The sequence below is a fragment of the Motacilla alba genome, chromosome 4A (assembly GCF_015832195.1).
Source record: "Motacilla alba alba isolate MOTALB_02 chromosome 4A, Motacilla_alba_V1.0_pri, whole genome shotgun sequence".
Taxonomy (NCBI): Eukaryota; Metazoa; Chordata; class Aves; order Passeriformes; family Motacillidae; genus Motacilla; species Motacilla alba.
In genome coordinates this window covers 12,875,040-12,888,447 of record NC_052045.1, presented here as the reverse complement: position 1 = coordinate 12,888,447, position 13,408 = coordinate 12,875,040, and the positions used below count along the sequence as shown (strand labels likewise).

Here is a 13,408-nt window from a genome sequence, read left to right as displayed (position 1 = left end):
AGGAATTGGAGCAGTTCATTAAGGAAGGTAGCAGGAGTTAACACCATCTGAACAAGCTCTTATTTTTTAAGGTACAAATTCTAAGACTCTGGATTACCAAGACAGAACTGCAGAAATCCAGCAGGCTGATAGAAAACAACACAAATTACTGCCCTCACACTAAAGCACCGTGTACCTTGTGGCTGTGAGCACAAAGTACAGACAGCACTTACATAAAATACTCAGTAAAACCATTTTTCTCAGATACAAGCTCCCAAACATATTTACCTTAATGCATTTGGCCATCTGGACATTATCTACAGCATAGCTTAGGACAACTAATGCTCCACATCCTGTGTTGCTAAATGCCACACTAAAAATTTAAATGGGAGGCTTTTAGCTCTCCTAGTCCAAAACAGAGAATGCCAAGCCCATTAGCACCTAGGAAGGCAAACATCCAGGTCTGCCACTGGATGTGACAACCCTCAAGTGCACTGAGCAGTTCCACAGCCAGCCAGCTCCAAAAGCTAAAGGCTTCCATCTCCTCTCACTTGTGGAGACTCATTCGACCAGTCCTCAGGAAAATCCATAAAAGAGCATATTGGTGTCACCTTAACCCCCCAGTCTTATTTAGCGTTTCAGTGACGAAAACATTAATTTCCCACACATTAACTAATTAAAAATTCAGCTTCTCCTGCTGTACCATAAGAAGTATGAATTCCAAATTAAAGCTTTTATTTAAAATAATTAAATTTTGGATAGAACCCATAAAGGTTCTCCTTGGGCAATAGTAAGAGGTAAGGCTGATGAGTGCAAACTTGCCATTACCAACTGTCTGCTTGACCACTCCAGCCCCAAGTCTCCTGGGTAAAGGGGACAGGCCCTGTGTCATGGCATACATTTTCCATATGGCCACTCAAACATGTAAGTTTCTGGTTTTCCATCTTTCACACCAACAGCTTCAGCACAGATAATGAAATTTAATTCTTCACTAGCTACAGAAGACCACTGAGATGTTTCACAGGCCTGATGCTCTGTGTGGCCTTTTCAGAAGTGTTACAAGCTTCTGTTTGAAAACACAGCTACAAAAGTCCCCTCTGACTCCTTCAGTGCAATAAGAGCTGTAACAAGACAAAGGCAATAGCTTGTTTTGATACAAGTAGGATTTTTATTCAATCCAAATGTTTTCTGTACAACAGAAAGGTTCTATACAAAAGAAGGAAGCATAAATTCAGTTGCAAGAATGGGCACAAAGAAGTTTCTGAACCCTAGTGCTTTAGAAAGTCAATAATTTTTTTGAAAAACCAACCATGTGAAGTATTGTTATAGATGTTATAATCCTGGTTTGGGTCATTCTCCATCATGTACAACTCTCCTGCATGGACATCCTCAAAGTTAGCACTGAAGTTGCTGGGATCAAAGTGAACCCACACAGTGTACCTGTAGTCAATGGTACGCATGGAATAGCCCATGATCCTGATGTCTTTCAGCCTTGGTTTGTCAGAGTTCCACTGGGGAGTGTCCGCAGGCCGGGGATATTGGCTGAAAGCAACAGGTTCTCCATTAAAACACCTGTCAATGTCATCACACCCTTCCTTGCCTTGCTCCACCTTTCCTTCAGAGATATTAAAATAGTGGGCAATGCTTCTCCCCTCAGTGCACAGCACAACACCAAACGACATCTCTGGGCACGCAGGAGGGACCTGCAGGCCAGCAAGCTCTGCAAGTGTTGGAAACAGAGACACCAGCTCCACCACTTTTTTACTTTGCCCTAGAAGAAATAATATAAAAATATAAGTTATGGAACAGGGTGGTTGGACCACAACTTTTTCTAATAATTCAGCTGGTATTTTATTCAAAGGATTTTTGGGGGTACCAAAATCAAGGCAATTAAGGAGTGGCAGTTAGCTCTGAAGATGCCAGTCCATGCACTTATGATGTACTTTAAACAAGAAAACTTCTGCATTTATTTTTCTCCATTAGCCTTAGAGATAATCATATCCATTAGTTTGAAAAAGTGCTCTTCAGAAAGACAAAGTAAATTCTCAAGGTGCCTGGAGACACATAACCACCCCTATCTACCCACTGCAAACAAAAAATAAGCACTGGAAATTTACCTCGAGGTACTGAGCCTCCAATATGGCTAAAAGGGTCGAGGTAGGGGAATACTCTTGCTCCTTGACTGACAGGGGAAGTTGTCATTCCCGGGACATAAAACATCAGCGGCACTCGGGTAGCAACATCAAAATTGCTGTATTTTGCCCACTCACCATGTTCTCCCAGGGACCACCCTAGGTGACAAAGAACACAATTCAGAGCAGATACTGCTTTGTAATCTAGGAGTGATTCCTTCTTCATTGTAAATTGACTTTGACTGGTGAGGCCACTAGTCTATTATAAAGGTTATATTAAAAGGTAAACTGTATTTAGATGTAACAAGGCTTTTCTCTTATATAAAAACTATTTCAACAGCCACCTAAATCTTACAACTTGATACTCTTTCATAAAGGAAATAATCACACCTTTCCTTATTTCTAGACTCTCAAGATTAGAATTAGGAAATTAGCATTAAAACAGCAGAAAAGAGGAACTGGGGTGTGTCACAGTGCCTGCAAGAGTCTTCAGATCAATTCCACAAAGCATTCATTTAAGTTTTGGGCAGCTGCCAGCTCTCCAATGCTCCTGTTAACACTGTAGCTGAACATCCCTTGGAGCCAAGGCTGCTCTCTATGCCAGACTGCCATATCAGGATGCTAGCCCTGAGGAAGCAATAGAGACAAAACTTTTCAGCTCTCCTCTTCCTCTTGAAAGAGATGCCAACACGACTTCCTTCCAGGCAGCTACACTGCCAACTTCACTTTGGGGGAAGACAAAGGAACTCTGTGACAGCTATGTTAACACATGTTTTTTCTTGATCACTTTGCCAGCCATGGTACTAGAAACACCAACTGTTTACAGTTATCCAAAGCAAGGAGAAGAAAAATTCAGTTTACAAACAAGTCAGAAGGAACATCTAGAGTCACTTTAGTACCAAAAGTACTAATCCCATTGCTCTGCAACTTGTAAGTGCTTTTTATACACACATGCTCACAGAAGTCAACCCAATTTAATTATATATGTGACTTTAAATTGATGTAGTTAATTCACATCCTAACTGGTTTAAATCAGCTAAGCCATCCCACAATCAAATGGATCATGACAGGTTTATTTTAACAAATATTAGAGTATTGAAACAAGCATTAAATGCTTGAGGCATTGGTCCCACAGCTCAAATTAAGTTTTTTACCACCATGATCAAGAGTGTGCAGGACCTCAGTTATGAAAGGGAACAATATCCCTATGAGTTTAGATGCTCTGCAAGCAGCAATGACAAGTGAAAGAAAACACACTTGAGCAGTTAATGAGAAAGCCTGTCACCCACTGTAGCAGATGGCTTTCTACAAATGGTAAGGGGGGAGGAGTGGTGGCTGTACTCTTAGAGCACAGTTCCCAGCAAGAGTCACTCCTGGGGTAGGGGGTGGGAATACAGCAAGCTCAGCCCCGTGTCCTGGCAGGCAGCCTCATCCCTCACCAGCAAATCCCCAACTTGATTAAAAGTGCCTGTGGGGACAGAACTGTGCAGCCACAGAAGCCAGTGCCAGTCCCCTCAATCTGGCTCAGACAAGCCAGAGGTACAGGGTGTGACAGCTCTGCTTGACACTACAGAAACACACACTGGATTAATAAGCCAGCACTGAGTTGCACAATGAAGTTCTTAACAGTAAGCTCGGAAAAGATTTAAATGCTTACCATGATCAGCAGTAAAAACTACTATTGTGTTATTTGAGAGTCCGGCATCATCCAAAGCACTCAGAAGCAGGCCAATTTGCACATCCAGGTAAGAAACTGCTGCATAGTAACTCTGACGAATCTGCCGCTGCAAGTCAAGAAAATGGGAGAGAAAAAAAAGTTTTTCCCCAGACACATACAGCAGAACCAGGGGGTGGCTGTGTAAAAGAACTAAAGGATTCTACTTGTAAAGCTTTAATTTTAATTACCTGTAGCCCAATTAATGTCCCAGAAAAGGTAAACTGGGAGGGGCAACTAGAAAATTCCACCTCCCAGAAGTGCTTTCAAGCAAAACACTGCAAACCAATCCATTCTGCATCTCTTCATCTAGCCAGTGCACCTAATTTTGGCATAAGGACTGGAGAGTAAAGGAAGATCTTGCAAAAGAAGATACACTGTGTGCTGGCTTGAAACAGATAGACAGACTCAGATAATGAACACAAACACAGCATTGGTAGCTGCTACATACATTCCCTCACATGCGACCTGAACTGCAGTGACAGTGAGGGTTTGCCTACAGAGCTGGAGGGGACAGTTTACCAGGCAGGGAATGCATAACTGCAAATGGCCAGTTGCTGAATAACTGGGAGCATCCAAGAGCAGCTGATTCCTCCCTTGCATTTGAACAAGAGAAGGCAGTTTGACTTCAGAGCACTGTATTGACAGCTTACCTGGAAATCATCTGGAAGTGCTCCATAAGGAAAACTAACATTTAATGCTTCCACATCATCCCTCTGTCTGATATCCGTCCAGGGGTTGTATGCCACAGAAGGCAGCTTCTTAGGCACCCAGGGATCTGGGGCCAATGTGATATTTTCCAAGGGGTACAACTTGAGAAATTCCTTTACAACACAAAACACATATAATGACTGTCCTCACCTCCAACATATACTGTGAATTTTGTGTTTAAACAGCAACCACTTTCCCTTGCAGGACCCTTTAATGTTAACAGTTTACAAGGTTTCATTCCCCTTCTGCCAGAGTGTAAAACACAGCAATACTAGACATCACCAGCCAATTCCTGAAAAATACTGAGTTAGTAAATACCTAATCCCAGCTTCCTGTATCTCAAAACAAGACTGCAATAAAAGGTCCAACACCACTTTGAAATCAGTAATTTTGCCACCAAGTCAAACAGAGAATGAAAGAAAAAGATCCTGTAAGGCCTCATTATGTCATACTCCATCAAGCCGAAGCCCATCTCCATGCAATAGCAGTCACCATCATGGTGGCAGAAGCCTGGCTTTTGGCTGAGGAGTCGCAATTCATTCTCATTAGATGTTCTGAAATACATCACAAGTGACTCCTGAAATTACACCAGATCACGGCTGGTTTCCAACTTGCTTTCAGGAAACAGCAATAAAGCATTTGTGGGAACAGCTTTTAAAAACAAAAGCAACATTTAAGTTCCCTTTCCTGCAGGTTCCAGTCTCCTCACCTGTGGGTACCTCAGCGGGATATGTGGCTTGTGGTAACCAACAGCCAGGAAGAACTTTTGCCTGGTGGTTTTCATGACGTTCAGTAAGTGTACGGCCTCCTCAGTGCTCTGAATATCGGGCAGAGTCCCCCCAGGCATTTCTGTCACATTCACTGGGCACACCAAGTTCGCGTGAAGTTTTCCATCTTTTCCCCTACAAGTCTTCATAAAAGAAAAAAAAAATTAGTTCAGTAACTTCTGCTAAGTACAAAGACAAAATCTTCTGTTCTGTAACTTCAAAACCAATTTGTTTCTACCAACAAAAGAATGCAACTTCCATGCCTATGAAAATGCAGAAATCCTCTCTAAAGCTGGGTAGAAGATAAATTGCAGTCACATGGGTCAAAAGCCCACAGCTTCTATGATGAATACAATCTCTGGATGGAGATGCAGCAGCATTTGGTTCTCCTATATATACATACATTTAGTTCCTTCTGATCCCAGGAGTTCAGAGAAAGCTGTCTGGAAGCTACTGATTTAGTTTCTGAGCAAATGCTAGCTGTGGCTGATGTGTAATCAGTGAATAGAGATAAATTAGACTAAACAGTGGCCAGGGAAAGGTGGCCTCAGCAGGGTGTTTGGGAGGGTTGCTAAGTGAACATACTTCTCTATGTCATGGACGCAAATGCTGCTGTTGTTAAAACCAGTCTTTTTCCAGCAGTAAACCCAAGACCAAAGCACTGCCAAGGCTGTTTGTACCCCCATGACTGCAGCTCCTGCTGGGCAGTATACAGACTCCAACACACGATGCTAATGCAATGTTTGCATAAAGATAAACCAGATCCTTTTGTGTCACACTTAAGAGTAACAAACATTCTAGAAAACTGGATCAGATTATAAAGTTTTAATAATTTTAATTATGGCTCCTACTCAGTCCTGAGCTCTTTATCACATTAAGTTTACCAAGACTAGTGACAATGTTTTGTCACTAACTAAAGCAAAGCCAGATCAGTTGCAGGTGCAGGTTGACAACCACACTTTTCAGATAAAGGAATTCATGACTTAGACACAAATAAGGATCATTCTTGCTTCTATCTCAGTAACTGAAGTTTCCAAATACCAATTTAGAAATCCTTAAAACACCTGCAGGATGGGCACATTGATTGATGAAATACACATCTGACAATCTAGGCCTGCTTTTGGAAAGCACAGAAACAAAGCATTGAAGTGGTTACTTGTTTTCCTGCACAAGGGTGCAGCTTAAAAACCCAGAGGGCACAGCCTGTCCTTGATACAAAGAACTTGGTTATATCTTGAACACTCTTCTCTGTTAGAGTGCCACAAATCACACTTACCTTATCATTCTCATGCTTTTCAGCTGAAGGATGAAAGGGTGGAATGGACCAACTGTAGGGATAATCATCACTGTAATTGGATGAAACTCCTGGAATGGATAAAGATATTAAAAATGCTCTAATAGTTCACTGAACCAGGAAGAGCTCAGACACAAGTTTAACTTGTCTTCAATCGTTTTTTTTTTTTGTTCAAATGTTAAATGAAGAAACATTTCAAATGAACCTTTGACAACTGAGGAAAAGATAACCAAGAAATATAAGTCAAAAAGTTTAGGACAGATCTTTTTCCCCAAAATACAGCTTGTACTAGTGAGGGAGAGTCAAGCCTGTTGAAGAACCTTACTTCAGGGAGCACCAACAAAAAAACCCAAAAAACCAAAAACCAAACCAAACCAAAACAAACAAAAAAATCACCCAGGATTAATAACAGTCTTCATGCACATCCTTGATTAGCTTTACTATAAACTGAAACACAGACTGAAACTATGCATATAAGTTTATTTCTAGGATAAGGAACTGTCAAAAAGAGGATCAGTATTACAAGATTTTTCAACTCAGTAGTTATTGCTTTTTAACTAGTGAACCAATTTCCTACTGAACTTGAAGCATTAGTCATACATTCTACATGTCCTGATCCAAACTCACAGCCTATTAGGAAACATGAAGCATGTACAGGCAGAACTAAGCCAAGTAATTTCATTTTCAGCACATACCTAACCTCTAGATGTATTTTTAGAATGTTAGACATTTAGTCCCACAATTCCCAAACAAGATGTGAAAACATCCATAAGATAAAAGGCATCTAATACATTCATCTCTAATGCCTCAAGACTTAATGACAACCACTGTAAAATCTGGCTTATGATTATAATTTAAGTTCTTAATATAGACAAGAATCACACATCAACACTCATGTAAGTTTGTGAGACTATACACATCAAGCATTTCTATGGTAAATGACAATTGAAACCATACCAGGATGAAAAACTTTCCCCACAGACAGGGTCACATAGCCGTTTTCCTTGAAATACTGGGGCATGGTGGAATAGTTTCCTGCATGAACTCTCCAGTAGGAGTAGAAATCATAGAGCCGGGTGGTGTCAGGCCTGCGGCCAGTGAGAAATGACACTCTGCTGGGAGCACACACGGCTTGCTGGGGAGAAAGGCAGCCAAGGAGAGACATTTGGAACAAAAACCAAAACACATGCACAAACTAACTCAGACACAGTGATGCCTTAAGTTTTAGCTTTCATGTTTTCCAGATTCTGTACTGCATTAGTATATAACTCTAAACTTCATATAAGGTGTTAGCAAGTTCTCTTCACAGTCTAGTCAGACAAAACAATCCTTTTACAGCCTGAGAACCAAGGACACTGATGCAGCTCCAGGCCCAAAAAGTATAAACAACATTGAATTGAGGAGAGCAATCTGGGAGGATGGGACTTCATAACCTGAAGCTGTAATTGGACAACTAACCCCAATATGGAAATGGAACAAAACTTATAAAAGTGTGAAAACTCGTGACCCATTGTCCATCTTAGGTGTAGCCTCAGCTAGGCTCCTGTACTGCCCAAGGTGAATCCTTTGAAGGCCTTTTTAATAAATACCTACACTTTCTGCCTTCAACACTGTCTAGCCTCTGTTCCATGGGAGCCTCTCAAGGCATCAATATCTATGCCACAACCATCTGAAAGCTCGGGAATCACAGGGAATGAGTTTCACATCATTCAGGCTGGAATGAACAGCGTCCTTATTAAGCATATCAATTCCAAACTGCAAGCTTTTAAAAATGCAAGTCAAGTTCCATAAAGGAAGTGCTTTTGAAATCTGGTTGCTCACATCACACAGAATTAAGCAGCAGTGGCAGGTGGACTGTGCTGATAAAAGCCAAAAGTCTAGTTGATCTGGACTGCTTTAAGAAGAAAGAAAGGATAAAGACAGGAGGTCTGGGTTACGGTCCAAAGGTCTGACCAATTCTGCTTCAAACTGAAAAAACTCAAGAGTTACTGCTTTGGGCTGGAATTAGACCCAAAGTTCTAATTTCTCAGCAGAGAGGAACCTGGGAATGTAGACATCCTATACAGAGTATTCAAGTGAAGAGCAATTAGTGACGTTTTCAGTCCTCTATTTTAGAGTGATGCTTACCACACAAACTGCTCCTCTACAGCAGTCTGTAGAATTGATTCCCTCAAAAGATTAAAAAGTAAAACATAATCTTTTGTAAGCAGCAGAAAAAGAGAATTTTAATTTAGTAAAATGGCATTTTTAAGCAGCACTTGGCTGCAAACAGTGAAAACACTTGAGTGGCAATCTACTCCTCCAAGGGCTACACAAATACCATAATTTAAATGCCCTGTTTTCATTTTTCTCACCTTAGTAAAGATAGGTTCGCACACTGCAGTTCAGCCCAATCATTTATTTTCTACTGAAAATACTTCAAGTTAATAAATACTTGCTTTTTCCAGTGGCCTGCCTAACACTGTGATAAAACCTGCCTACTGTGATAAAACTAGTAATTATTTTGCATAGAGAAAACATGTTTAAGTCATTTATCTCACCTGGGCATACGCATTGCTGAACACCATACTTTGGGAAGCAAGTTGATCAATGTTGGGAGATTTCACAAGCTTATCTCCATAACAGCCCAACACAGGACGCAGATCATCCACAATTATAAACAAGACATTCATGCCATCTATGAAGAAACAGAATTAGAAACAAATTAACCTGAGTGGTTACTTTATGCCGATTTATCAGTTCTTAACCCTTAGATACATTTGAGAACAGAAATAAAATTAATAAAATGAGCAAGAATATCTTTGTAAGGGAATGTAAACAACACGATTAATTCTTCAAAGTCAGAAATTCTTATTTGGCCTAGACAGAAATATAGTGGTTTTCATTCCCTTCTATTTCATTGCTTGCACCCCTGGTATTTTCTCCAGGTGCTGTAGACAAATCCTTCCAACTGGCTAAAGCAGGGTGGTGCAAAATAAAGAGGTATTTTCTAGGTCTACCTACTACCGAATTCTACGGGCTGCAAGCTTTGGGAAGGGTGTTAAACCACAGGTAAACAACACTGTAGTCCTGTATAATTCTCTCCTCAACAGATAAAACAATTTTTCTTCAATTGATGACACACGTCTTTTTAAAACGCCCTCTCAAGGCGGGGGACTCTACTGGGGGCTCGACGTGCGCAGGACCCGCTCGCCGCCGGCGGGTGAAGCCGCAATCTCCCCAGGGACACGCCGAGCCCCTGGGGACACACCGAGCCATCTCGGGACACACTGGGCCCCAAGGACACACCGAGCCCCCCGGGACGCACCGGGCCCTCCGGGACGCACCGGGCCCTCGGCCCCGGGCTCCCGCCGGCCGCTCTCCCCAGCCCAGCCCCTGCCGCCAGAACGAACCCCCGGGCCCGCGCCCAGCTCCGGGCCCCGCCGCCGCCGGGCCGGCCGCGAAGGCATCCCGGGGCAGCCGCAGCAGGCACAGGAACAGGCACAGGAACAGGCACAGGCAGAGCCGCGCCGCCGCCATGGCCCAGCGAGGCGGCGGTGCCGGGCAGAGGCGGCCCGGGGGCGGTGTCTTGAGCCATCGCCGGAGCCGGCACCCGCCGGGAGCGGCGCTTCCCCTTCCCCGTCCCCGTCCTCGTCCTCTTCCCTTCCCCGCGCGGGGGCGCCGCGGCCCCGAGAGCGAGCGGCCCCGCGGTGCGGAGCTCGGCCCGGCCCGGCCGCAGCGGTGCGGGGCTCGGCCCGGCCGGAGCGGTGCGGGGCTGGGGCCGGCCGGAGCGGTGCGGGGCTGGGGCCGGCCGGAGCGGTGCGGGGCTCGGCCCGGCCCGGCCGCAGCGGTGCGGGGCTCGGCCCGGCCCGGCTGGAGCGGTGCGGGGCTCGGCCCGGCCCGGCTGGAGCGGTGCGGTGCGGGGCTCGGCCCGGCCCGGCTGGAGCGGTGCGGTGCGGGGCTCGGCCCGGCCCGGCCGCAGCGCTGCGGGGCTCGGCCCGGCCCGCAGAGGGATCCAGCGCAGCACTGTGCGCTGCTGTACAGAGCGCAGCGTTGCTCCTGCCGTTCCTGCCGACGCTCTCCAGCACCCGCCGCAGCTCCCGTGGAAAGGGAATGTCAGAGGCATTCTCAACGTTATTTCTTTCTGGTGGGAATAACGTTGGGGAATGAGGAAATCAAGGTTTAGTACTGAGAGGAGCTCAGTGCTATTTGCACTTCAGCACTTCAGTGCTATTTGGGAATCAGTTAACGCTCTGTTTGGTCTGTAAAGAAATGTTCGGTGCTTTCTGTTGTGCGGGTGTGCGCTCTGCGGGGCCAGGGAGTCGCCAATGCATGAAAAGTTACATGAATGAAAAAGCTCCCCACGACACCTAATGTTTCATTAAGAGCTAGTTTTATTAAAAGCTCAGCAATTTTCACGGTTTCTATCTTGAATTGCAGTAAAGCGAATAGATTTGTTGTCAGTATTCCTGTACAAAATAAACTCACTCTTAACTACACATAACGTTTCCCAATCAGTAACTGTAAACTTATCAAAGATGTATACTGAAGCAGCTCACAGGATGATTAAAAGAATCAAAATACTGTAACTATGTTGTCTTACACATTTAACAGACAGCTAAACTGATGACAAGTATAGCAATATTGAAAATAGTCCACATGAACTCACTTGGATGAGGGAACCATTATGATAATGAAACATCTGATGGTATGTGCATTTTTCTATTTTAGCAAGCAATAGGTGCACTTTTGAATACAAATGAAAGTTTAACAGTGAATTGTACTGGTAAATATCATTATCTTTGGGACCAGACCACTAAAAAAGCCCAAAAACAACTTGAGAAGAAAGCCCCATTAGAAAACTAATGCATCTCTAATGGGAATCTATAATTTGATTATTTTAGTGCCTCTGGACTGTATTGGTTGCTCTTTCTTATTAGAAGTAAAAGTTCTGAGACAAAAATGCTCTCATTTGTCACTTTTTCATCACAGAGAATGTGATTGAAAATAATCTGCTTTTCTGCTCTGTAAAGATTCATACCTGCGGCCTCAAATATGCTGTGTGTGCACTCACCATAAGATTAGCAGGAATGATGGCTACAGTGGTCTGTCACAATGCTGTTGTTGAGTGAGATGTGTGACTCAGAAGTGCAGTACATTGTGTATTACACAGTGTGTGCATACATATTCAAGCACGTGTACTTCCTCTAAACTATTACAGTGAAGTTTATTTTGATGTGGATCTTACACTTCCTTCCTGCACACGCTGGAAAAGCTTGAATCAAACGAAGAACACTCTTACTACAAGTTCAGCTACTACTGAGCACATGGCATGCAATCGATTCATGAATATTATTCAGTATATTTGATGTTTGCATATTTTGGAATTAATGTTGTGTATAAGCAGTATATCTCACAGGTATCAGCAACTCTCCTAACATGGATCAGCTGCTGGAAATATATTGAACATTGCATCCCCAAGTGACACTTCTCTTCATTTGGAGACTTTTTATGCAAAAAGCCAAGGAATTATTTCACTATTGCACATGCATTTAATTACCATAATGCTTGTCTCTTTCAAATGCAAATACACTAAGTGGTACTTGATATGAATTTCCTGGTTTGCCTAACATGAGAGATAGCAATTTTATTAAGTTCAGTCCACTAGAAGAACAAATTACAGAGGAAAAGTCTTTTTCAAACAGCACACAAGTTCTGGTGCTAAAAAGCAAGTTGGGATGCTGCCAGTGAATAATTGCAGACACTGAAATCACAGACCTTGGACAAACTGGTCTCACAGCTCAGATGTCCCCTCCACCCCGGATGTATGGGCCTTTGAGCAGCCTGTTGTTCAAGCTCCTGGACTAAACCACTGCTGGATTCAGTGTGATGAGTTGGGAGTGTCACAGGAAGGGTTAAACCTAAACCTTGGCTGAAGTGGCAATACCTTGTATAGCACTCCTCAAAATCCATTTTAAGCTTAGCAATGTGCCAATGCATATACCAAAATTCTTGGGGGTCTACCACAATGCTTGCACAAGTGTTAGCTATTTAGGTGAGGCCACCAACATAACAGCTAAATATCTTAAAATCAACTATTTTCTATGACACACATTAAGCCATGGTAAAAATTCAGCACAGCAATATTTTAGTGGGAAAAATCCTATTCATAGGACTCTGTAAGAAATGGTTGTACTATCAGACCCATAGCAGATCTTATAAAGTATTGTTTCCATGCCTGGGTACACTCTCCAATGAAGTTTTCTCTGACAAGGAAGTGTGTTTTGAGACTCTGTGCATATGATCAGGCAATATCTAATTGCCCTGGTGTTGAGCTCTGCCTGGTAAGGACATCTTGACTCTTCACATATGAAACCTGCTGTTGCACATGTTCCCCAGTGATTTCACCAGCAGTGGCATTTGGCACAAAAGCAAGTCTAAGGAATTTTTATGTATCACTAATTCTAAGAAACCAGGTTTTCACAAATGGTGAAATGTGGTCAGTTTACTCAAACACCAAAAGAGCAAAGCAGTTTTCAATGAATCAATATAAGTAATCACAAAGCAATTATCATTTAATTCTCATGCATTATAGAAAGTGACTAATCACTACAGGAAGCTTCTGGTTGGCAAATTTATTTATCCCTAAATGGATTCTTATCAAAAAAGCACTGTTTTCCTTTTCATTTTATGGACCAATGAAGTTTATTTCTGTACAAGCTGCCATGAAGGCAATGAGAGAGAGATCTGTTAAAAGTATTAACACTTGCATTAATATCTGTATCCTCCTCTGGCACATATTGTGATGAAGTGAAATACTAACAGCAAACAT

General features: G+C 43.0%; 1 protein-coding gene across 1 annotated transcript; it reads right to left on the bottom strand.

Annotated features, from left to right (window-relative positions):
* Positions 1-1,062: 1,062 nt before the first annotated feature.
* Positions 1,063-10,233, bottom strand: IDS (iduronate 2-sulfatase). Its single transcript, XM_038123139.1, has 9 exons — positions 9,990-10,233; positions 9,138-9,274; positions 7,555-7,732; positions 6,580-6,668; positions 5,246-5,446; positions 4,479-4,649; positions 3,769-3,895; positions 2,097-2,270; positions 1,063-1,750 (listed from the first exon to the last, which is right to left on the bottom strand). The coding sequence occupies exons 1-9, from the start codon at positions 10,114-10,116 to the stop codon at positions 1,248-1,250; spliced, it is 1,707 nt and encodes a 568-aa protein (XP_037979067.1). The 5' UTR covers positions 10,117-10,233; the 3' UTR covers positions 1,063-1,247.
* Between the last annotated feature and the right edge of the window lie 3,175 nt (positions 10,234-13,408).